The 23069-nt window shown below is 44.5% G+C and overlaps 1 protein-coding gene and 1 long non-coding RNA gene across 3 annotated transcripts in view; both read right to left on the bottom strand.

Moving 5' to 3' along the window:
- Positions 1–22019, bottom strand: part of ERN1 (endoplasmic reticulum to nucleus signaling 1) — an 81917-nt gene extending 59898 nt beyond the window's left edge. The window contains exon 1 of one of the 2 annotated variants that reach the window (XM_023652216.2): positions 21751–22019. In XM_023652216.2, coding sequence (XP_023507984.2) covers positions 21751–21801 — 51 coding nt within the window. In that variant the 5' untranslated portion in view covers positions 21802–22019. Of the gene's footprint in view, positions 1–12206; positions 12991–21750 lie in introns of those variants that run through there. The other variant, XM_070226058.1, reaches the window with a different exon arrangement.
- On the bottom strand, positions 15382–21614 carry LOC138916121 (uncharacterized). Its single transcript, XR_011422860.1, has 2 exons — positions 20567–21614; positions 15382–19653 (listed from the first exon to the last, which is right to left on the bottom strand). It is a non-coding gene; the product is annotated as an uncharacterized lncRNA (long non-coding RNA).
- Positions 22020–23069: the final 1050 nt, after the last annotated feature.

The raw sequence follows: 23069 nt of genomic DNA, 5'->3' as shown, positions 1-23069 counted from the left end.
GCCCTGAACTAATATATGTGCAAATCTTCCTCTATTTTGTATGTGGGACGCTGCCGCAGCATGGCTTGATGAGGGGTGTGTTGGTCCATGCCCAGGATCCAAACCAGTGAACCTAGGGCCACTGCAGCAGAGCACGCGAACTTAACCACTATGCCACTCGGCTGGTCACTACCCTGCCATTTTTTAAGGCATGCACATTCCTGCCTTCAGATATAATTGCTAAAACTAATTGAATCAAATAAGCTTTTAGATGCCTTTTGCAATAGTGAGCACAACTGAGAACTATCTGTACCTGAACTTCTAAAAACACTGCTGCACAATAATGAACTAGCATATCACCTTCACCCAGCCTTTTTAGTCATCAGTGCTCCATTTTGCTATGATGGATGAAATGGCAATAATAGTCCCATAATAGACACTAGTTTCCAGAGAGCCTGAAGATGGCAAGAAAATGCTGACTCTGCAGATCTACTTCAAGTTGACTCCCCGGAATCTGGCTCATTTTTCCCACTAGTGGGACATACTCTCCTAGCTTCAGTGGTGACTGCTAAGACACAATCACAGTAACACTGTAGAGGGTGAGAACAGTGGTGGTGAGTAATCTAGTCTAGCCTAAAACTAGACATCCATTAGCTAATGGGTCCTCATGGAATTCTGACAACATACGCCCTCTCACAAGAGGTGACCCCGAGAAAACAATTCTGGAAACGCCCAGCCTGAGGACTCTGAAGTCTGGCAATTCAGAGCAGGTGATGCTGGGGAAACGGCTACTGGTAAAACCAGCTCATTTTACTTAGGTTGATTCAGTGTTCAAACCATCCTCACTGCAGCCCTGCCCAGTCAGGACTTTAAGAGTCTCCCTCTCATGAAAACAAACGCAATTTTGGGGCTGGGTCCTCATGTTCAATCTTCTGGTTATAAAGTAAGGTTTCACGAGGTCCGGGATCTACGCCACTTCATAATGAGACACGCCACTCACTTTGCCTTTACTACAAAGACGTGGAAGCAACCACCAACTGCTTACACAGAGATGATTAAAAGGTAAGTTACCAACAATTCCATTCTCTAATATTCTAAACTCAGTTAATTGTTAGTTGTTCTTGCATTAATGAACTTAACTCCCTATATTTCAGGTAAGAAAAAAAATCTCTTCTGAAATAACTTTGCTTAGAAAAACTCCTCGGCAAAGAGGATGATGAACACAAGGGATAGGCATGTGTTTAAGCAGCACAAAAACAAATGAAACAGCCTTTAATAAAACCCCGCCAATTTCTCAACTAGTAGATGGGACTAGTCAGGCGAGGCGGCAGCTCACCAGGGCTGGAGGGGACAACCAGCAAGGCCTCGGGCCTCGGTTTCAGCTGCCACCTCTACCACAGCGGGGGCTGCTCATTTCCACTCACTCTGCCCCTCAAGAAAGAACAGCAGAGAAGCCCCCTGAAGGCTCCTCTGAGCTTCAGAACACAGGAACACTGCCCCTCACCAGGGTTTCAGAATACTGCATTTTCCAGAGAAACACAACTCTTAAATTTCAGACACTCATCTCAAGAAACAGTCCACAGGTTAACTGACTACCTAATAATAACAAGGGTCAGAAAGAAGGTTAATAAAAATAAGAGACTTTTCAACTCGAAGTCAGTGGGAAGGAGTGGTGCCATGCACACACTCGTCTCATTCCCAGTGTCCAAAGTGATCCACACGTGGTGAGTGTTGCAGTATCGGTTCCATTTACAAAACCGGCACATCCAGGCCCCACAAAAAGGGCACACACACAGAAGACCCCTGCTGTGAAGCAGAGAGCCGTGCACTTCTCAGGTGGCATGTAAATCGATCAAGTCTAACCCAATTGTACATCTCTAAAAGCTAAATTGATAAGGCAACACTGTAGTGCTAGTTTAGTAGGATAACTAAAAACAGTAAAGATACTTAAAATTAAAAAAAAATTTGATTAGGCAGATTATTATATTCTAATATTATAATAAATACTGTGATCTTTTGGAGTGGAGGTAGGAAGGGCAGAAGATTCACAGAAAAGATTCTTCTTTTAGGAGTGCCACACCAATTTCCAGGATTTGTTCAGAGGCTTTTTTTTTATTGAGGTCATAATAGTTTATAACATTGTGAAATCTCAGTTGTACATTATTATTTGGCAGTCACCATATAAATGTGCCCTTTCACCACTTGTGCCCACCCCCAAGCCTCCTTCCCCCTGGTACCCACTAAACTGTTCTCTTTGTCCATAAGTTTGATTCACAGAAAAGATTTTTCTTTTAGGAGTACCACACCGATTTCCAGGATCTGTTCAGAGGCTGTCTTTTGGTTTTGTTTTTTCTTACTAATTTTTCATCTATGTTCATTGGATTACTGTTATATTGCATAATCCTAACTTTAGTTTTATTTATTTAAGGTTAAGAAAACCATTCCTCCAAACCAAGAATACTTGTATAACTCTAGCAAGGACACTGGCATGTTTCCAATAGAGTATGATTACACAATAGAGCGTGTACCTAAATTCCTGGAACCTCCAACCTGCCATCAAAGACCAGTCTGCCTTTTGCAGTGCAGGGGCTCCTCCCCAGGGCTCAAATCCACTGCACGGCTGGCCACAGCAGTCAAGTGAAGGTAAAGTGACTTAGGAGTTCATTTTTGCTTGTTAATGACTACACATTATGGTATTACAGGTGAGGCTCAAAACAGGTATGCAAGTGAGGGAAGGATCACAGAAGAAAGATTTCTAGGGTATTTTGTTTTACTACTTAGGACACATGAAATCTTGAGAACAATTAAAGCTGCATGTCACCAAGTGTAGAATAATACATTTCAAATGGATTAGAATGTGCTAAGGAATCAGAACTTATAATTATTAACCTCAGCAATAATACTGGGAGGTGAGAAGAGCATTCTCTGCGGGCAATGTACCAATGCCAAAGGACCTAAAAGGGGAGGAAAGACAAGACTGCATGTGTGCACGTGTGGATGCAGTGAGGGAAGTGGTGTCTGATGGGTAAGAAAATAGAGGTGAGGGGTAATGGCAAACAGACGGGATTATTCTGCTGACTATAACTAGCCGAAAGCCACAGATGCAGGAGCTGATTTTCTTTTTTTAAGATTGGCACCTGAGCTAACATCTATTGCCAATCTTTTTTTTTTTTCTTTTCTTCTTCTCCCCAAAGCCCCCCAGTACATAGTTGTATATTCTAGTTGTAGGTCCTTCTGGTTGTGCTATGTGGGACGCCACCTCAGCACGGCCTGATGAGCGGTGCTAGGTCTACACCCAGGACCCAAACTGGTGAAATCCTGGGCCGCCGAAGCAGAGTACAAGAACTTAACCACTTGCCCACCAGGCCGGCCCCTGGATGAGCTGATTTTAAGAGCTATCGGTAAGACACTTTCTGGCCCGCCATTGGGACAGCAGTCCCATAGGGCACCACACACACGCAGAAGCACCTCAAGTCAACCTGTGCAGTAATATGTCAATTCAGCAGGAAGTGCCTCAGAATAGTATTTTGTAACGTAGTCCCTTGGCAAGCACTAAATGATATTCAAAAGAAGGACATCTGTGTCTACAATTCTGCTACTTGCAGCAGCATTATCTACTTCAGACTATAAACTCCAACAAAGCCTGGCTATTTGCAATTCTGGTTGCTTTACAGAAGTACCCAGCAGAGTACTGTCATTCTAATGCCATTTGATCACATGAAAGAAGACCGTGCCCCATGATGGCCAAAAAACCATCAAGAATTCACCAAAGCAGCCTAAGACTGAAATCAGCGCCCAGTAAATGCCAGCACACCCCCACTACATACAGATCTCTTGGTGACAAATAAAGCCCACGTGAGTATCAGCCTCATACCAATCAGGAGAGTGGGCTAACCCAGCCGCTCCCACAGGCCTCCCTCTGAAGGCATCTTACGTTAAGGCCGGATGAGACAGATCCAACCCTGCTCCCCAGGCCCCAGCTCATCTACACATCTGATCCAACAGGAAAGTTCTCCTCTCCAAACATAGAGACTCCTAGACAGCCATCTGGGTAGCGACACAAAACTCACAGTGTTTAGTCTCCTGTCTAGTGAATTGGGACAAAGATTAAGAACAGGTTTAAAACACTGGTGATATTAGACATTTTTTGTTTAATTGTGCCTATGTTTTAATGATTTCAGTCTACTACAGAATCATTCCAAATCCTGTTATACTTCGTTTACCTGTGTGTAGGTCAGCAATAATCCATCAACCATATAGTTCCTGCTACCCAGCCTATCAGCTGGTTACAAAGGTAACCATGACATTTGCTTTGGATGGGAGTCAGGTGTCTGGCTGGGATGCAGCAAAGGGCAAGGCCTAACTGAAGAGCTCTGTGTGGTTTCCAAACTAAGCAACTGAGAGAATTAAACTAGAATTTGTGGCAATTCTGGCGTGATGTAATTAACCACCACCCAAGACAGTTACAATTCTTCAGTTTAGGCCACCCATTTAATGGATCTGATAAAAGGTTCCTCATAAAACCACTTTATTCGTGGGTGCAAAGGTATGCTAATTTCACAACAGGTGAATATATTCCCTCCCCCACCAACTGGTTTAGGGGCCCCAGGCTAAGTGTCTAAGTTCAAGCAGCTGGCAGTTCCATTTGTCTTCATGGTCCCCCTGCCTTCAACTTATATTGACACCATGGGGGAGGAAACACATTTGGGCATGAAACCCTTTACTACACCATGGTCAAGGAAACAAGCCCTTGGTCTTAGGTGGTAGCCAATCTCTAAGGTCCCTAAGCATTTTATAGATATGACAACTAAAACTGAAGGTTTCACAATCACTTAGTGATTGAGATTTAGAATGCAGGTACTGCCACTATTATTTTGTTGTCTTCATTAAAGGGAAACAGCAGCAATTTAGATCTTGTAAAACTGGAGAAACGTATTAGGCTCACTTTCCTTAATGGAGCAGCATCAAAAACAAACTAAACTAATAAAGGTCTGACTTAGACTGTAAATTCTTAAGGGGACTACCAGCCTTAGGTAAAGCGAGATTTGATCCATTTGAGTATGTATACTCATCTGCAGCTAAACCTATTAGGAAGTCCTCATAGGAAAACACCAAGAAAAAAAAAGACAACGAGACACCAAATTTTCAAGCCTGATAATAGCAACTATCTGCTGTCAATTTTGCTACTTGGTTAGCAATTTCTTTTGGGGGGAAGGGAACAGAAGGGGTCAAGCAGAAAGCGGATAAATGCTCTAGTTAAATAAAAATTATCTACAAACAACTATATTTATGACATAATTGCCACCTACGCTTGCCAGACGTTGCCAAGCTTTAACGAAATCTAGTAGAGATACCCGACCAGACTGACTTCCCTTCATCAGAATCCCCATTGTCTGAAGTACGTATGAGGATTATCCGGTTCTCTACTGGCTCCTTCCTCCACAATACCATCCTCCCCTCTCCAATTAGCTGGATAGTCGTTCAAGTCCATGAGGCTCCCGTACAACACAGATCAAACAGTAGGTTTGATCTGGGACATGTAATTTTAGAGATGAAAAGAGGTAAAGAGATCACCTTATCCCACTCTCTCATTTCACAGGAGAGGAAGTCAAGGCCCAGAGAGGTGAAGTGACTTGCCCAAGGCACCACAGACAGTTAACCATAGACACAGGACTGGAGGCAAGGTCTCCGCCTCCCCGTCTGGTCCTTTGCCCACTACACCACACTATAATTTCACTACTTTAAATCATGGTTCTCTGAGAACTATGAGCTTAAATTAACTTCAGGCCTGCAGCTCCCCTCTGAGTCCTTCTGGGGCAGATGAAGATCAGGACTCTGCTCTGATATGGGGGTAGGGTCTCTTGGATGAGAGCAAAATGTAGTTTGTAGATTCTACATAGACACCCAATAAACCAAAAGACACTGCAAATTATACAGGGTGGGGGCTTTAAAAAATGTTCTGAATAAAAATTCCTGAGATCCCACTGTAGATCTAAGTGGGTGGGAAGAGCATCACGAAGAGTCAAAGGTCATACCCTTAGCCACCATAAAAGAATTACTGCAAGACACTTTTACCCAGCCCAGTCCTAATGGTTTTAAAAAAATGCATGGTGATTATGATGATGATGACGATGATGATAATACAGTAGCCACTGCCAATTCCTCTGACGAAGCGAGTCATTCTTTTCATGCCAGTGCTGAGGAAACGCACATTGCTGATTAGCACATGATAACTCCTTTGAACAGCAAGAACCATTTTAATGACCAAACATACACTGATGAGCCTCACGCAGGAAGCCATGACTGCTTCACTTAGTAGGAATAAGATGCTAACAAAAAAGGAAGGAAACACAGATCTGAATATTGACTTTTCCACATGAAAAAAAATCTTATGCCACCAGATTTCCATAATTTCAGTATAGGTTTCTATTTCCTAGGCACGTCTGAGAGGCAAATGTAAACATCTCTATGCAATTCTCACACATTTAGACAGAGATAGGAAAGCAGAAGAAACTGCTTGGAAGACTGTATTGGCACAACCAAATCTACAGAGTGGTGGTGCAAAAACTGAGGATGGAGAAAGAAGAGCAAAGCAAGAGGACTGGCCAAGATCAAACACCGCTGCTTCCTCCAGCTTATCAAGTGGTAGACACGAAACAGAAGCAAAAAAGAATTACCTGCAAGGAGATATCAAGCCTTTGGGTTCAAGGCAGAAGCCCTTCCAGATACCAAGAACAGAACTCCCTCCCGAGAAAGGAGAAATGGCTGTCCAAGGTAGGGATGGGAGAGGGGACACGATTTTATAGGGCATTCTCTGCTGTCAACAGGCTCCATCCCTCTTCCTAAGTCACCGTCCTGGTCAGGCTTTTGCCTCATCTGGAGGTCATCCAACCTAATTGCCAATTTCTCCAGTTCAGAACAATAGCTTACAGGGGCATCTGAATTGTGGAGCAAAGCTTCCATATCAGCTTTTTCTTATGAAAACTGAGAAACAGCAACATCTCTTTAAATGCTAGGAAAGCAAAACAAATACTAAGAATTTCAAAGATAAGAGTTACGTAAATATTAAGGAAGATCTTTTTTTTTTTTTTTAAAGATTGGTGCCTGAGCTAACATCTGTTGCCAATCTTTTTTTTCTTCTTCTTCTTCTCCCCAAAGTCCCCCAGTGCATAGTTTATATTCTAGTTGTGAGTGTTTCTGGTTGTGCTATGAGGGACGCTGCCTCAGCGTGGCTTGATGAGGGGTGCCATGTCTATGCTCAGGATCCGAAGCAGAGTGCATGAACTCAACCACTTGGCCACAGGGCCAGCCCCAAGGAAGATCAATTTATTAAAGAAATTGGTGCTAGCCAAAGATATCATGAGAAAGTAAACAAAACTCAAAAACCTGATTATCCACTCTGTCTCAAACCTCAATTACTCTCCATTTCTTACCCTCATGGGCAGACAGCAATAATAAAATAGCTGGTGCTGACGATCTGGAATAATTGAGAAAAGGTTAAAATATGTTTAGTTTGTGGTGCTTAAGAAGGAAGAAGAGAGGGGCTGGCCCCGTGGCTGAGTGGTTAAGCTCGCACGCTCCGCTGCAGGCGGCCCAGTGTTTCTTTGGTTCGAAACCTGGGCGCGGACATGACACTGCTCATCAAACCACGCTGAGGCAGCGTCCCACATGCCACAACTAGAAGGACCCACAACGAAGAATATACAACTATGTACTGGGGGGCTTTGGGGAGAAAAAGGAAAAAAATAAAATCTTTATGAAAAAAAAAAGAAGGAGGAAGAGTATAACTGCTAAAAAGATTTTCACCAAATGGGACTACATTTTAAGTTCTAGGATTGTGTTTGAATTACCAGGAAACTCACTTATGTAGTACCCCTCATTTTCTGATGATGCTGAACAATTCAACAAATATTTGTTAAGCCTCAATGTAGTGCCTGGGCAGTACAAAGTGGCTGTTAGAAGGACAGACTCTGGAGCCAGACCCCCTGGGCAGTCACTTACCTCTGTGTGCCTTGGTTTTCTCACGTGTAAAATGGGGGAATAATAATAATACCTACTTCAAAGGGTTGTTGGGAGATTGAAATGAGTTAATACATGTAAAGCTCTTAGAACAGTGTCTAGTACAGTGAGCACCGTGTGTCAGTTATTACGATGATTAATCAAGAACTATGTAAGACACTACAATCTAATCACAATAGAGATCTAATTTCTGCCCTTGAGGGGCTTACAGTCTAGTAAGGGACCATAGTAGTTAAATAATCACACAACAGAATGACAAACTGCAGTAAGTGCTATGAAAGAGACATACAGGGAACCATGAGAGCATAACAGGAGAAGCCAATCTGGTCTTATTTTGGGAGGTGAGAGATCACAACATCAAAAGTTTTCCTGAAGGAGTGACATTTGAGTTAGGATCTATAAGAAGGGGGAAAAGAAGGGAAGAACTTTCTAGGCACAGATAACAGTCTGTGCAAAGGCCTTGAGGCTGAAAATAATTTACTGTGTTTGAGGACCTAGGGGGCCAGTACTGCTGGAGAGATATGTAGAGGAGCGAATGAAGAAGCAGGCAGAAGGCCAACTGTGTGCTCATACAGAGTGGGCCACAAAAAGCAGAATCTTCTTTACATGTCTGATCTGTTACCTATGCAGCCTGTAGGAAGAACAGAAAGGCGTGCACTGTTCATATCGGTGTAAAGCAAATCTGGAGGGAAAAAAACACTCCCCTAAGGTGAAGTGTTTGGTCTACCAAACACAACCTGTGTTCACACCCTAGGTGAGTCTTCTCTGGTGTTTTAATTTATCCCAATGTTAGACTAATGTTGCTTAGCTGGTTTACAGCCGAGTATGAGCATAACACACCAAGACTTCACGGGAGAGTTTACTAAGGCTGTTTTTGTCATGAAATGTGGCCTACAGAACAAATTCCAACGCAAGCTCTCTTGCCTTCTGAGACCCCTCATCTGAGGGACTTGTCTGGGCAGCCACCGTGCACGGGATCAGAAGGCTCCTCGGAAAGCCGGAGGAGTGAAACGTGCCCCCTCCTCTCTTTCACTCTCCCGGGCGCTCCATCTCCCCAGTACCTGCAGTCGGGTCCAGGGCTATTGCTGCTACAGCAGGAAGAACGCCGGGGGGAACTAACCTCATGGAACAAGGTAAGTCACCAGATCACGATCTCAACGCTCAAGAAGGTTGGCAAGGATATGAAGGATTTATCAATCTCTTCCAGGCACTCCCTGTTTCACACTTCTTCCTGTTGGCCGGCTCACCTAGTCCAACTTACTTGCTAGTTCACTTATTTCAACCCCACCCTCAGGCTGGCCTCTCTTTTTTATCCTACAGATATACAGAAAGAAGGGTCCTGTTTTGAATAAGGCACTGGAGCCCCAAGTTCTATAAAACTCCTGCCCTCAAGGAGTTCACCACCTAAACAGCGTAATACAAGGGAAAAGACAGCAGGTTCCATGCCTGGGCCTCCTGAAAGCTGACCTGGCAGCGTGCCCAGGCCCTGCCCAGAGCAGATCCCTCAGATTCTGAGCCCACACTTCCCTGCCCAGTCTGCCTTCTCACTCCTTTACCTATCCTGTGTTCACATAACTCCAAAGCCTGTTAATCATCCTCTCAAAACTCCAAGTTACAAAAACCCAAAGTTCCTCAGGTACCCCCACAAGCCTGGCACATGCTCAACAGATGTTTTTTGAGTGAATGAAGCTCAAGAAAATGAAATGGTGCACAGGGATATGTGTTCTGGTTCAGGCTGTGGGCAAATAATTAAATTTCTCTGGGGATCAGTTTCCAGTTCTGTAAAGTAATAAGACTGGGATGGAGGATGCCTTTTAGCTCAGAAGTACAAAGACCCATGACTTACCAGGTCCTCATCTCTCCTCAGGCTTTACTGTGGATTCTTCCAGTCCTACCAATCAAAACATGCCCAAAACCCACCAAGAATTTGAGAGAGTCTAGAGGTCTTCATGCCTTTGAACAGAGTCATCCCCGATCCTGGTCTTTCAACATCCCGGTATCTCCACTTATCTTGAAATATTGCAACACTGGAAATTAGTAATAATCTGATTCATTTTAAGGTTCAGGGTGGGGAAAAGAAATACCATAGGAATCAACTAATGTTACATGAGAGGAGGTGGGTGACTCGCAAGTATACACATATGCTATAGACTCTAAACCCAACCATCTCCTAAACCGAAAGGGAGATCTCTATTCTTCTCCAAACCACAAATCAGATAAGGGACTGAACTTTACCCAGGCACCGAAAGCCCCAGAGATTTCTAAGTACTGAACCATCAGATCAAGATGACTTCAGGTTGGTTTTAGAAGCAACTGTGGTTTGGTTCCGTCAGTTGAGTACCAAAACTACAGATAAACTTGTTCTTAATCTCTCTGTATAAAGGAAACCGTTTTCTTCTTTCTAAAAGCAGACCACAACAAGTAGAAAATGAACCCTAACAGACGATAGGATGAGGTCACTGGATTGTTCAGAGAAAAATGACGTCTTAGAGGTCAGAGATTCCCCGAACCTGGCTTTACCTCTTTCCTGCAGTTTTTGAATTTATCTAAGGAGATCCTATAAATACTTCTACAATGGAGAAAACTATTTAATTTTGTTTGTAAATATATATACAGCACATGTGTATTTGGGAGCAGAACTATCACAAAAATCAAAGAACTGCTGGCCCTGTCCCCTGAGTCGTGGGGGTTTCTGATGTTTCACTGGCAGGATTTTAAACTTTCTCTTGTTATGTTATCATCAAAAACTGACAACAGTTAAACTCAATACCTCACATTTGCTCAGGATTTTCAAACACACGTGAGCTGTCACCACCAGTCCTCCAGAAGATTAGACGAGACACAAATTGCAGGGCAGATCTGTATATGAATCCCAAGGCTCAGTGCGGCAAGGCCACTCGGAGGGGCTCTAGTCTAGGAGAGCACGATGGTCAGGGGAGGCCCCACACTTCAGCTGGGCCCCAGCGGACAGGCGAGTGACACCTGATAAAACCACAGCCCATTGTTGTGGCAAATTCCAGGCCCCCATCTCCCGTGCCCTGCTCTACCTTTTCTTTCTTTCCACGGAACCTTATCACCCTCTCACATTCTATATATTTATGCATTTATCATGTTACTGTTTCTGGTCTGTCTCTGCCAAGTAGATGTACGTTTCATGAGGGCAGAAGTCTTTGATCTGTTCATTAACGTGTCCCAAGTACCTTGAACAGTGCTTGGCATATGATATGTACCCAATAAAACTGGTGAATGAACGAATGGATGAACAGATGGAATCTCCAACACACAGGAACGAGGAAGCTGGGAGGCTCAAAGCAAAGCAGCGGCCCCGTCTTCATCCCCTCAGGTGAGTGTGGACGTGAAGCTGTACAGCTGGGTGTCTGGTCCCTTTAACCTAAATGGTATTCCTCATTTGGGAAGACGTTTAGAAACAGGCCCACTGAAGAGATTTTATAGTTGTGTGGCCCTGTTTTATGGATGGGGAAACAACTCATTTGTCCAAAGTCTCCCAGCCAGCTAGTACCAAACCCCTCATCTCCCAACTGCCACCCACTGCAAGAACCCGTTTGTATCATATGGGTCAAAACACGGATGAAAACAAAAGACCAAAAGACTGAGACTATAAACAACATTTCAAAACAGCTAAAACGACAAACCATGCCTCCTGTCTCCTTGAGGAGTGCAGAGCTGGAGCTGCCATTGGAGATGTCCCTTCAACATGAAGTTCGGTCAGGAAGCACAGTCCTGGTCCCGCGTTTCCCACCTCTGCTAGGCCAGGTGCCCAGCCCTGTTCAGAGGCTGTCTTCAAAGAGTGACCTCCCAATTCTACTGACATTTGTCAACACTGGTCCAGCCCAGTCAATGTGACACTCAGAAGTGAGTTTCCTCTTGTTTCTAACCAAGCTATTAGTGTTCTCTGAGTAGCAAGTGAAGTCAGTCCTGTCACTGAGACAGCTGACTGGCCCTCTCCTGCAGTCGGCAGTCAGGCCTTTAAACTGTGCACCTGCTGCAGAAACCCTTCAGGCTGTGAGGCTGACGCCTATCCAGATGACAGGGAGGCGAGTGTCACAAATCCATGTGCACTCTCCGAGGATTTGCCTCCAACACACGCATCCTCACCTCACAGGAACGTTCCTTTTGTTTATATGCTTCATTCTTATACTTTAACCATCAGGCTTACTCCTTCCACAAACTTCTTCCATCCCACTCACCTTAGCTACTTCACTCTGGCTACAGAAGGCTCTTTTGAAACTCGGAGGATGATTGTATGCGCCAGGGTCCTGTGAAGGAACCTGGACAACAGCACTGCTTCGATTCCTTTGGTCTCTTCATACACGGAGAAGGCAAAAGTACTAAGTAAGCCTAAGTGTAACTTTAAATAATTCTAAACATCTTAGAATTCATTAACTAAGTGTATTTGAATATAAGGCCAGTTATCAGTTAAAGCTGTTTTTTAAAAAAGCAATTTCAGTAGTTAGTACGCAAAGAAAAAATATCCATCTGTCTGGAATTACTTGCTCTTTAAAAGTTGGGTAATATAGCCTGTGAGAAAAAACATAACGCTAGTTCTGCCGCTAACTAGCAGGCTGTATCAATCCTCACTTCTCTACAAAAGGAGCCAAAAGCTGCCTCTGGTCTGGCCTGGCACTTTGTGATATTACAGGGCCCAGGCAGACACATGTGCTCTGTCCAGGATTAAGGCACAGGAATTACATGTGGCCTCATGGCTGCACATAAGAGTCACCTGGGGCTTAAAAAAAATTTTTTTTTAAAGAAAGGACGCCAGCCTCCACGCCTACAGATTCTGATATCATTCACCTGGGGTGGGGCCTGGGCACAGAGTTTTTAAAAAGCTCCCGAGGTGACTCCAGGTAACTAACTCAGCCAGAGCTGAAAAGCACTGCGTCAAGTCACACACGCCCAGCTGCAGCTGTGGCCCTCTGCACAGATGTTTCTTTCACTCCCAGAGGCCCCTCAGCAGTCACAGGCCATTTGCTGTAAGAGAAGAGAGATCTGATTCAGTTTGGTCAACAAACTTCTCCGACCCACCTGGAAATCAATGACAATTCAGGTTCTGGGGATTTGACGGCACTCTTTGTTCCTAAAATGTATGAAAAAATTCAGTTTCCATGCCAAAATGCCTGTATCCTAGACAAACAATTATTCCCTAATCTGAAATAGAGGGGGGAAATAATCCACTAGAGAAAAGGGTGGTTTTGAATTATAAGTATAAATTAGCCTACTAACTAGGGAGATCATGTTGAACACATGGAGGACAACCCTGGATCAAGGTTCATTTCTTAATAGTGAAACATCATGCTGAGTGAAAAATGAAACTGACTTGGAATAATCACAAACCATTTATCTCCTGGGGTTTGGCAATAGAAAAATTATTCTCATTATTGATATGAGGAGCCCATCCAGAGGGCAGCACACACTATGGGTCATGTCCACCCAAGCAAGTGCCCTGGAAGCCCCTCTCGTTCTGTAGAAAGAAACACTACTGATGAGATCCCATTAAAGAATACAGATTACAGCTAAAGCAATATCTTTCTCTCCCTCAAAAATCCACAATCCACTTGCCTGATGATAAAACAGCTCCTTGTTTTATTGGTCTTAAAGAGCCTCAAAGAGGAATTCAATTATTTGCTGAGTGCCCAGTGCAGTGGGTAGCATGCTAAACGCCACAGAGAATACAGATAAGCAGGACAGGGTCCCTGCCCTCTAGGACAAACCAGTAAGAGAAGTGCAACACTCGCCACCCAGGGCATCTTCCTGGCCCCTTCTCTCTCCCTCATTACACTCTTCTGAGACCCACCTAAGCTAACCTGAGTCCCTCCATTGTGGTCCAAGGGCCAAGGCTACTCTCTCTCCTGACATCACAGACCCAGTTCCTGGTGCCAGAACTGCTTGGGAGGTGGGGGCTAGCAGGCATCTGCAAAGGAAAAGTCCCCGGGCCCAGCCTAATAATTAGTGAGTTCCATCTTTTCAGGATTCCTTGCTAGAGGTTGTGACTGCACTATGGAAGAGCAACTTTGGTTAAGGCCTTCTAAGATACGAACTTTCAGTTTTGCTATTTCAGAAACATCTCTGGGTGAGATCTTACTGACAAACATGCACCTGCTTGGATATTATTAGACTTCAAGCAAAGAAACGAGCTTAAACTGTGAATTAGGTTTAAGGGCCTCAATCTCCGCTCTCCGTGATCGCTGGCTCCAGAGTTGAAAACGGTCAATCTCCCTGATGAAGATTCTCAGGGGAAGGCAGCGTTTCCAACTCAAAGCTGCATCTTCTACTACTGAAACAAAGGGTAAGAGGCCACGACCCTCACAAGAGGAACAAGAGACAAGAGCACGATCTGAGCATTTTCCTGAAGCTTACAAGGAAATCTACTTTCTTCTCTTCCCGGTCCTTCTCTAGGTCCCGTCCCTCATTACAACATGGCTTGGTCACCTCCTCACGGTGTGACTTGGGTAGCTGGACTGATTTGTTCTAACAAATGCACCAGAATATAAGCACCGCAGGGGCTGCTCTTCAAAGTGAAGCAGGAGGATTAGGTTCAAGGTTCAGTTCCACCACTGACGCATGACCTTGAACAGGTCACCAGCCCTCTCTGGCCTCAGCTTCCTCAACTGCCTGCTCTGGGGAACAGGACAAGGCATGAGTATTCAACTCGGGAAGGGAACATGATGCCTGAGAGGGTGGATATGCCACAAACACCACCCTCCAAGATTCTACTGTGCTCCCACTGCTCCTGACGGACGCGCATGCCATTCCTTATCGGGGGGAGAATGCCGAGACTCACTGGAGTAGACCAGCAGGACCCTTCCAGCAGTCTAAAATACTGATTCTAGTTACCTTGGGGGCTATACACTTACTCGCATATGCTCCTTGCTCACAATATTTCTGGAATTTTTTTGGAAATTCCCTTCAAAGAATATACTTTTGAATCCCCCAAGTGGTAGGAAGTCTTTAGTTGGTTTTTGAAAACAACCAAAAATCAAATCCAAGTGTCCTCAATAAATTGTGCAATCAAGCTGAGTAATAACAGTTTTGATGAAAACTTCAGTGTGAATCATGTAAAAGTTATATTCAAGCAAAGAGTGGATGGAATCGGGAGATGTTTTAAATTGTGTAAGAATAATGGACTTACAAGTAAATGTATGCTTTTTTAGGGTTCCTTTTTTTGTTTTAAAGTTGAATTATTAAATTGGTTAAATAAATTATTAAATGAAGTACTGAAAAGTAAAAAAAAAGGACATTTGATTTGTATGATACATGAACATTGACTCTGAAGGGGTAATTATTTTGAAAGAGACAACATTTCTTTGGATGAATAAGTTTAGGTATGTTTGTGGGAAAAACAAAACACCAAAGGTATTATTCTATTGTCAATGGTACTTTAATTTCCCAGCAACACAGCTATATGGACAAACTATGTTTTAAGAACTGTGGCCTCCAAAAAGGACAATCAACACATCAACTCTTGATTTACAGTCTTGGGGCAAAATTTTACATAGCCTCACAACCAACTGTAGAAATAATTTTGTCTGTAAGAGGTCGGCTACCCTCAAAACCAAACTCGCAGAATTATCCCGAGGTATTTCAGGGTGCTCGTGGGAGCCACATCTGCTAGAAAACTGATCTGAAACCATTGCAGACCAAAGGACCCTGCAAACAAGTTATTTAACAAATCAGAATAAAACCTTTTCTCAATAGCTTTCAGATACACGTCATCACGAGACTGCTGTGGTTATTTACATCTCCAAAATATAAATGAAACAAAATCTAAACATTCCATTTTCATTTGACTTAAAATCCACACTGCTAAAAAGAAAACAGCTTACTTTAAAATGGCTATCATAAAACCAATGTAAGGGGCCAGCCCTGTGGCCAAGTGGTTAAGTTCCCGCGCTCCGCTTTGGTGGCCCAGGGTTTCGCCGGTTCGGATCCTGGGCGTGGACACGGCACCGCTCATCAAGCCATGCTGAGGAAGCATATACATGTCAATAGAAGGACCCACAACTAAAAATACACAACTACGTACTGGGGTGCTTTAGGGAGAAAAAGGAAAAATAAAATCTTAAAAAAAAAAAAAACAATGTAAGGTTAGTTTTGTGCTTTTTAAAACATCCACTATTGCTTGGGGGCTGGGGGCGGGGGCTGTAAAAGAACACATATGATCAGCAAACTACAGTTCTAGGAATGGATCCCAAGGAAATAATCAAGCAGTTAAGATACACTCAAGAGTTTAGCAACAAGAACGTTTATCACATTGTTTATAGTAATGAAAATTAAAAACAACCTCAATATCAAATGGCTGAATGGTCAAATTATGGTATATCCACTCAGAGAAGTATTAAGTAGCTTGTGAGAATAATGTTGCAGAATTAAATTTATTGACACAGAAAGATCTATATGTTTCAGTTTGGGGAAGAAAAATATTATCTATGCAAATATGTGCACAGAAAAAACATCCGGAAGGATTATATCAAGATATCAGTAGATAAGCCATCAGGGATATGCAAATCAAAACCATAAAGAGGGGCACCCCGTGGCCAAGTGGTTAAGGTCATGCGCTCCACTTGAGTGGCCCAGGGTTTCGCTGGTTCAGATCCTGGGTGCCGACCTAGCACCACTCAACAAGCCATGCTGAGGCAGCGTCCCAAATAGCAGAACTAGAAGGACCTATAACTAGAATATACAACTATGTACTGGGGGGCTTTGGGGAGAAGAAGAAGGAAAAAAGAAGACTGACAACAGATGTTAGCTCAGGGTCAATCTTTAAAACAACAACAACAACAAAAATCCCATAATGAGTTACCACTTCACACCCACTAGGATGACTATGATGAAAAAGACAGACAGCAGCAAGTGTTGGTGAGGATATGGAGAAACTGGAACCTTCCTACATTGCAGGTGGGAATGTAAAATAGTGCAGTTGCTTTGGAAAAGAGTCTGCCAGTTCCTCAAAAGGTTAAATATAGTTATCATATGACCCAGAAATCCCACTCTTTGGTATATACCTCAGAAAAATGAAAATATATGGCCATTCAAAAATTTGTACACTAGTGTTCATAGCAGCATTATTCATAATAGCCAAAAAGGGGGAACAACCCAAATGCCCATGAACTGAAGAATGAATATTTAAAATGTGGTATATCCATACAATGGAATGTTATTCAGCAATAAAAAGGAACAAAGCATTGATATATGCTACAACATGGATGAACCTGAAAACATTATGCTAAGTGAAAGAAGCCAGTTACAAAAGACCACATGTAGTCTGATTTCATTTATATGAAATGTCTAGAATAGGGAAATCTATAGAGACAGAAAATAGATTAGTGGTTGCCAGGGGCTGGGAGGTTTGTGGGAAATGGAGAGTGACAGCTAATGGGTATGGAGTTTCTTTTGGGGATGATGAAAATATTATAAAATTGATTGCGGTGATGGTTGCACAATTCTGCAAATATACTAAAAACCATTAAGTTGTATACTTTAAATGGGTGTATTATATGACATGTGAATTATATCTCAATAAAGCTGTTAAAATGTTAAGAGAGGTAATGTTTGAGCAGTAGGATTATAGGAGGTTACTGTTGTTTTTTTAATTTAGACTTACCTATGCTTTGTAATTTTTCTACAATGAACATGATTACTTCGAGGGACTTTTAAAAATCTTCCCATGTGATCATACAGAAAGCAACACAAACACAAAAGATTTGAAGAAAAGGAAATACATCTTCCCTTATAATAGTGGAAGAACTGGAAACAACCCATAGGACTCTAGCAGAGTGATCACGAGGCAAAGCATGGCTTATTACTTTATCAACCCTGGTCAGTTCTGACCCCAGTTACAAACCCAGGGCTGGGCACAGAAGGCGCAAATGCTTCTGGCATGGTTGACAATTTACTAAGGTGCTACTAAAAGTGACAAATGAATGGCCTACTCAGAACATTTCCTAACAGGTTATAGGAAACAGTCTATGAAAAAACTGAATAAGAACATAGAACACAGTTTTTGACACTGTTGTATTTGCTCTGAGTTTGTACATGAACAAAGATCATAAGAAAATCAGAAGTGATGTAGAGACTGTTTAAAAGTAACTTAAATTTTAAAAAACGAATGCAAGCAAGGAGCTTATGATTACTTTTTAAATTCTACTTTCCCAGGTCTATATCTGGCCTGTTGCACTCATTTAAATATCTCTGAGAATGTGTTGCTCTGAGGCAGGGAAGTCTGAAACCAAACATGGAATATAGGTAAAGATAAAGATAGAAAAAAATCCCCAACCCCTGGGAAATATAGCCAACCAGCATGTTTATTATTCAGGGACTATGATTCACTGTCCCTATTTTTTAAGCCAGCATCACACTCTAATCATATTGCTAGGTTACAGGCCCCGAGTTACTTGTGCATAATAAAAACTGAATCCATTAAAATGATACATTAGGCTTTTCTCCCCTATATCATCTCTTTAGGGAGAACATTTGATCATTATACAACATACAGAATATTGAACCTAAAGATTACTTTGGATCCCCAAACCAAAGAGGTTTCCAATGAAAATGAATCAGTTATCCAATCATTCTTTGACCTGAAAAATGGAGTCAAAATCTAAGGCAGGCAAATAACCATATCCCCCAGGTCCAGGCAGGCGGTACCATTCTGTCCAGACACATGTTTTCATATATGAGGTAATATAACACCCCACTGCTTTTATATCAGGACTATGGTCTACCGTTGAACTCACTCCAGAGTAACTCCCACACACATTTTCTCCTGTGCTCTGAGGGGCTATGCTGCTGTGGAAGCTGAGTGGGCAGGTGAGTCAATGAAACAATACACATACACACGTGCACGACTACAGTCTAATTTCATGATTAGCTGATAACATGAGTTAATGAAACATTCTTCTCGTGGTTTCAGTGTAAACGCTTGATATCTCCCATTAGGATAATTCATGCAGGTGATAACTATCAGAATAAATGATGAGGACATTTCTAGTTAAGATACGTCTCAGTGTGTTTATATACACACATGGTCCTCAGTTCTCAGTGACATTTTTTAACACCCTCTGAAACCAAAACACTGGCTGAATAAAAGAAATTGTACGTATAAGTGAAGAAAGTATTTTGCCGCACCTGCTACACATCTCTTTGGTACTTGACAGAGGTGGCACCTAAACTCTGTAAAATGAGAGCTGCAGGACAGCGATGATGTGACAGCAAATATGTAACACACACCAACACTAGGTACAAGATCCAGGTGTAGGAAGGAGAGAAAAACTGACAAATAAGCACATTCTGTATTAATAAAAGACAGCATCAAGTGCTTAATAATACCGATGTTACTTCATTTTGGGTCTGATAGCCTAGTCTCAGGTCTTGATGAGTCAATGTCTGGCTCAGTCAGACACACTGAAAGAAAATCACAGTATTGCCTCCAATGCACTAGTTACTTCATCCATCAAAAAGAAATAGCGTCAAAAATATTCCTTGCAGAGGGATAGCATAACATTAAAAAAATGATGACTCAGGGGCCGGCGCAGCCGCTAAGTTCGCGTGCTCCACTTCAGTGGCCTGGGGTTGACAGGTTCAGATCCCGGGAGCAGAACCACCCACTGCTTATCAAGCCATGCTGTAGTAGGCCTCCTGCATATAAAATAGAGGAAGATGGGCACAGATGTTAGCTCAGGGCCAATCTTCTGCAGCAAAAAGAGGAGGGCTGGCAGCAGATGTTAGCTCAGGGTTAATCTTCCTCACACAAAAAAAAGATGACAGAGTAAAAAGCACCTTTGCGGAGGAGAGTTAGGAGAATTTACATTTATTATCTCTGATATGCAAGGTGCCTTCGAACACTTAGTATGTTAGCTGTCCCCATTTCACATATTAGGGATCAGAGTCTCTAAGAAATAAAATAACTTGCCTGAGGGCACAGCTAGCAGGTGACAAGTTAGAACTCAGATTTGCTGGATTTTACAGCCAGTTCATTCTGCACAACATCACTGCTGCCTAGTTTAACTGCACACTTTGCAATGGGTTTCATTTAGAATTTTAAAATAATAATTCTCACTATGTTTGGGGATCGAATTTTTACTGGTAGATAATTCTGGGAGTGAAATTCTGACCTTTTACCTAAAGAGCAGTTGCACTAAAACAACCTTATGATAAGGGTCTGGAATATTTTACCATGAACTCTGACAAGTTTAGATTTCTAAATACAATTTGGAAATATTTACATAAACTGAAACTATAGTCCCAACTAAAGCTAAACAGTTATTTTTGGCTTTTTAGCCTAAGTTATTCAGTAACTAAAACGCCAGAATCCACCGAAAAAACAGCAGATGGAAAGATGTGGCAAAGTAAACCATGCACACCTAGGCCCTGACGATATGAAATGACCGATTTCCATGTCCTAAGTTTGGTCGCTCAGTTTATTCTCTTACTTGTGAACAGATGCTAGTCAGCAGAGTTAACCAGTCCAAGACGAAGTACTCAAGTTCAAAACCTGACCCTAGTTGTGAAAGTGCCTTTTTTCTTAACTGAGAAGAAAAACTTAACTTACACGAGTTCTAGCATGAGGTGTGTACAGATTTTCCTTTAAAAAAAAAAAAAGACTCTGAATTTGAAAAAGTTGGGCTTATCACTTCAGCTGTTTCCAAATTCTTCTTCCTCCAAGAGCATGGATTATTATTTATCTAAAATGCATAACTTCCAAAGGGTTCATGCTGTGGGGTTCAGGTACACACGTGTCAATTCTCCACCTGGACACCTGGGACGTGACATAACCATATTAAAGAGCACACACCGAGGTCAAGAAACAGAGCCTGCACCAGCGTACCATACCCACATCCTGAACAATACGTTTTCTTAAAAACCACTCACGAATCTAGGTTGTTCCAACCAGAAGAAAAAAAGCCAAGCCCGTCCACAAAATGTCCTCCCAACCACCGTGCCCAAATCCACAGCCTGAGTGAAGGCCTTAAATAGTTAAATAAATGTAAACCAGGAGTTTCTCTCCAGAAAAAGATGAAAAGACGTTTCAGACTGCCCCACAGCGCTCTCACGTGAGGAGAGACAGTCTTTCATTTAAAGTTCTGGAGCGGCTTCACCGCTGTCCCATATGGGGTCTTTAAAAAGAGTTCAAATCCCACAGCTTAACTTGCTTAAGGAAGTCCGGGGCACAAAAGGAAGCCTCCGGCCTCGGGAGACCAAGAAACCTGCAAGGCAGGTAGGCAGAACCGAGCTCTCGGGTACAAATGCCCACCCACTCCCAGTTGCATTCGTTTCCCAAAATTCTCGCCTTTGGAAAAGTTCAAACAAGGACTAGAAACGCAAGACATTCCCTTCCCCTCGATTACGGGTCCTTTCCGTCCTTCCTCCGCGGCCACCTGTGGGGAGGGTCCGGCAGGTGGGGCGGCCTCCCCAGGGCCCGGACCTTCTGGAGACCCCGAGGTGCCGCCAGGACGACACAGAGCTGCGCCGGAGCGCACGGGGCCCCGGAGGGCGCTGCCCGTGACAGCGGCGCTGGCCCGCGAGGCCCCTCGGGTGGCGTGCCCTCTGCGGGGCCGGCCGCGGCCGCCACTCCGGCTGACCAGGAGGCGCTCCCTCCCCGCCCGGCGCCGCCTCCCCCGCCCGCCTGGAGCCTCCGCCGGGGCGCACGGGGCCTCGGGCCGCCGCCGCCGCGCTCCCAGCTCGGACCCCGGTTGGCCCCGCGCTGTCCCCCATCCCGAGCTCCCGGTCACTCACCCCGGCGCCGGGCAGCAGCAGCGCCAGTAGCAGCAGCAGCCGGGCCGGCATGGCGAGGACTCGGCTCTGGCTCCGGGCCCGGCCAGCAGGCGCGAGGGGCGGAGCGGGCAGGCGGGCGGAGGACCCGGCGGAGGCGCCGCGACGACAGCGCAGCGGCGGCCGGGATTCAGCGGGCGCAGAGCTGACTAGGCAGTGGTGGCACCCCCCATTCCCCGCACTATAAGCGCCGGGTGCCGGGGCTTCTTCCGGTCGGGGCGGGGCTGGGGGCGGGGCCTGTCCTGGGAGGGGCCGAGACTGGGCGGGGGCCGGGCTCGGGGGCGGGCCCGGGGCGGGGCTATCGCGGAGGGGCGGGGCCGAGGTCCGCACTGGCCTCCAGTTGCCCCCGGGTCATCCGGCCGCCGCTCCTAGAGAGAAGGCCCAGGCCTTGGCGTGCGGCGTCTAGGGGCGCTGAGCGGTCTTGGCAAGAAGCTTGTCCGATGGCTGAGGGAGGCCGGCCACCCCCTACGCGGTCCCGCTAACCTCGCCGAGGGACCTGCTGCGTGAGACTTGATCAGGGAGAGGCTAGGAGACGGGCGTGCCGGGTGTCCAGAGCCCCCGCTTCGTCTTCTCACCGTGATGGAACCGTCGGGGACCTCCAGAGGGAGAGTCAGGAGCCGGCTGGAGTTCCAGCAAACGCGGCGCTTCTGCCCTGCGCGCGGCAGTCCCCTAGTTCACACCCGCGGTCCTCCAGCCACGCCTCAGCTAGTCTGAAGGCCCCCTTTCTTGCCTTTCTTTGTCCTCAGGAATTCCTCTCAAATCATGTCCAACAGCCATCGATTCCCTTTAGAATAAACTGTGGCCAAGTAATTTGTAAAAAATTATAAGAAGGGGCCGGCTCCCTGGCCCAGTGGTTAAGTTCGCGCGCTCCGCTGCTGGCGGCCCAGGGTTCGGATCCTGGGCGCGGACATGGCGCCGCTCGTCAGGCCACGTTGAGGCGGCTTCCCACATCCCACAACTAGAAGGACATGCAACTAAGATATACAACTGTGTACGTGGGGGAGTTTGGGGAGATAAAGCAGAAAAAAAAATTATAAGCAAAGAAGGAAACCAATTCGGCTGCTTGTGTCGTGGTTTATGTGGCATTTGCAGATGTGACCTCATGAAGCTTGAGATGACATGTGTCACAACTCATCGGAAGGAGTCGGTGTGTTGAGGACTCATTCAAGGTCTATTTGAAGACTATGGGCTATTAACCTGAATTAAAGAGCCTGGCAGCTGTTTGGTCTCTGGCTCCCATGCTGCCCTCCACTTAGATGAAAGGGAGGAGAGAGGACCTATTG

This window comes from Equus caballus, chromosome 11, assembly GCF_041296265.1.
Source record: "Equus caballus isolate H_3958 breed thoroughbred chromosome 11, TB-T2T, whole genome shotgun sequence".
NCBI classification, from domain to species: domain Eukaryota; kingdom Metazoa; phylum Chordata; class Mammalia; order Perissodactyla; family Equidae; genus Equus; species Equus caballus.
Note: the sequence above shows the minus strand (reverse complement) of the source record. Positions and strands in the feature narration are given on the sequence as shown.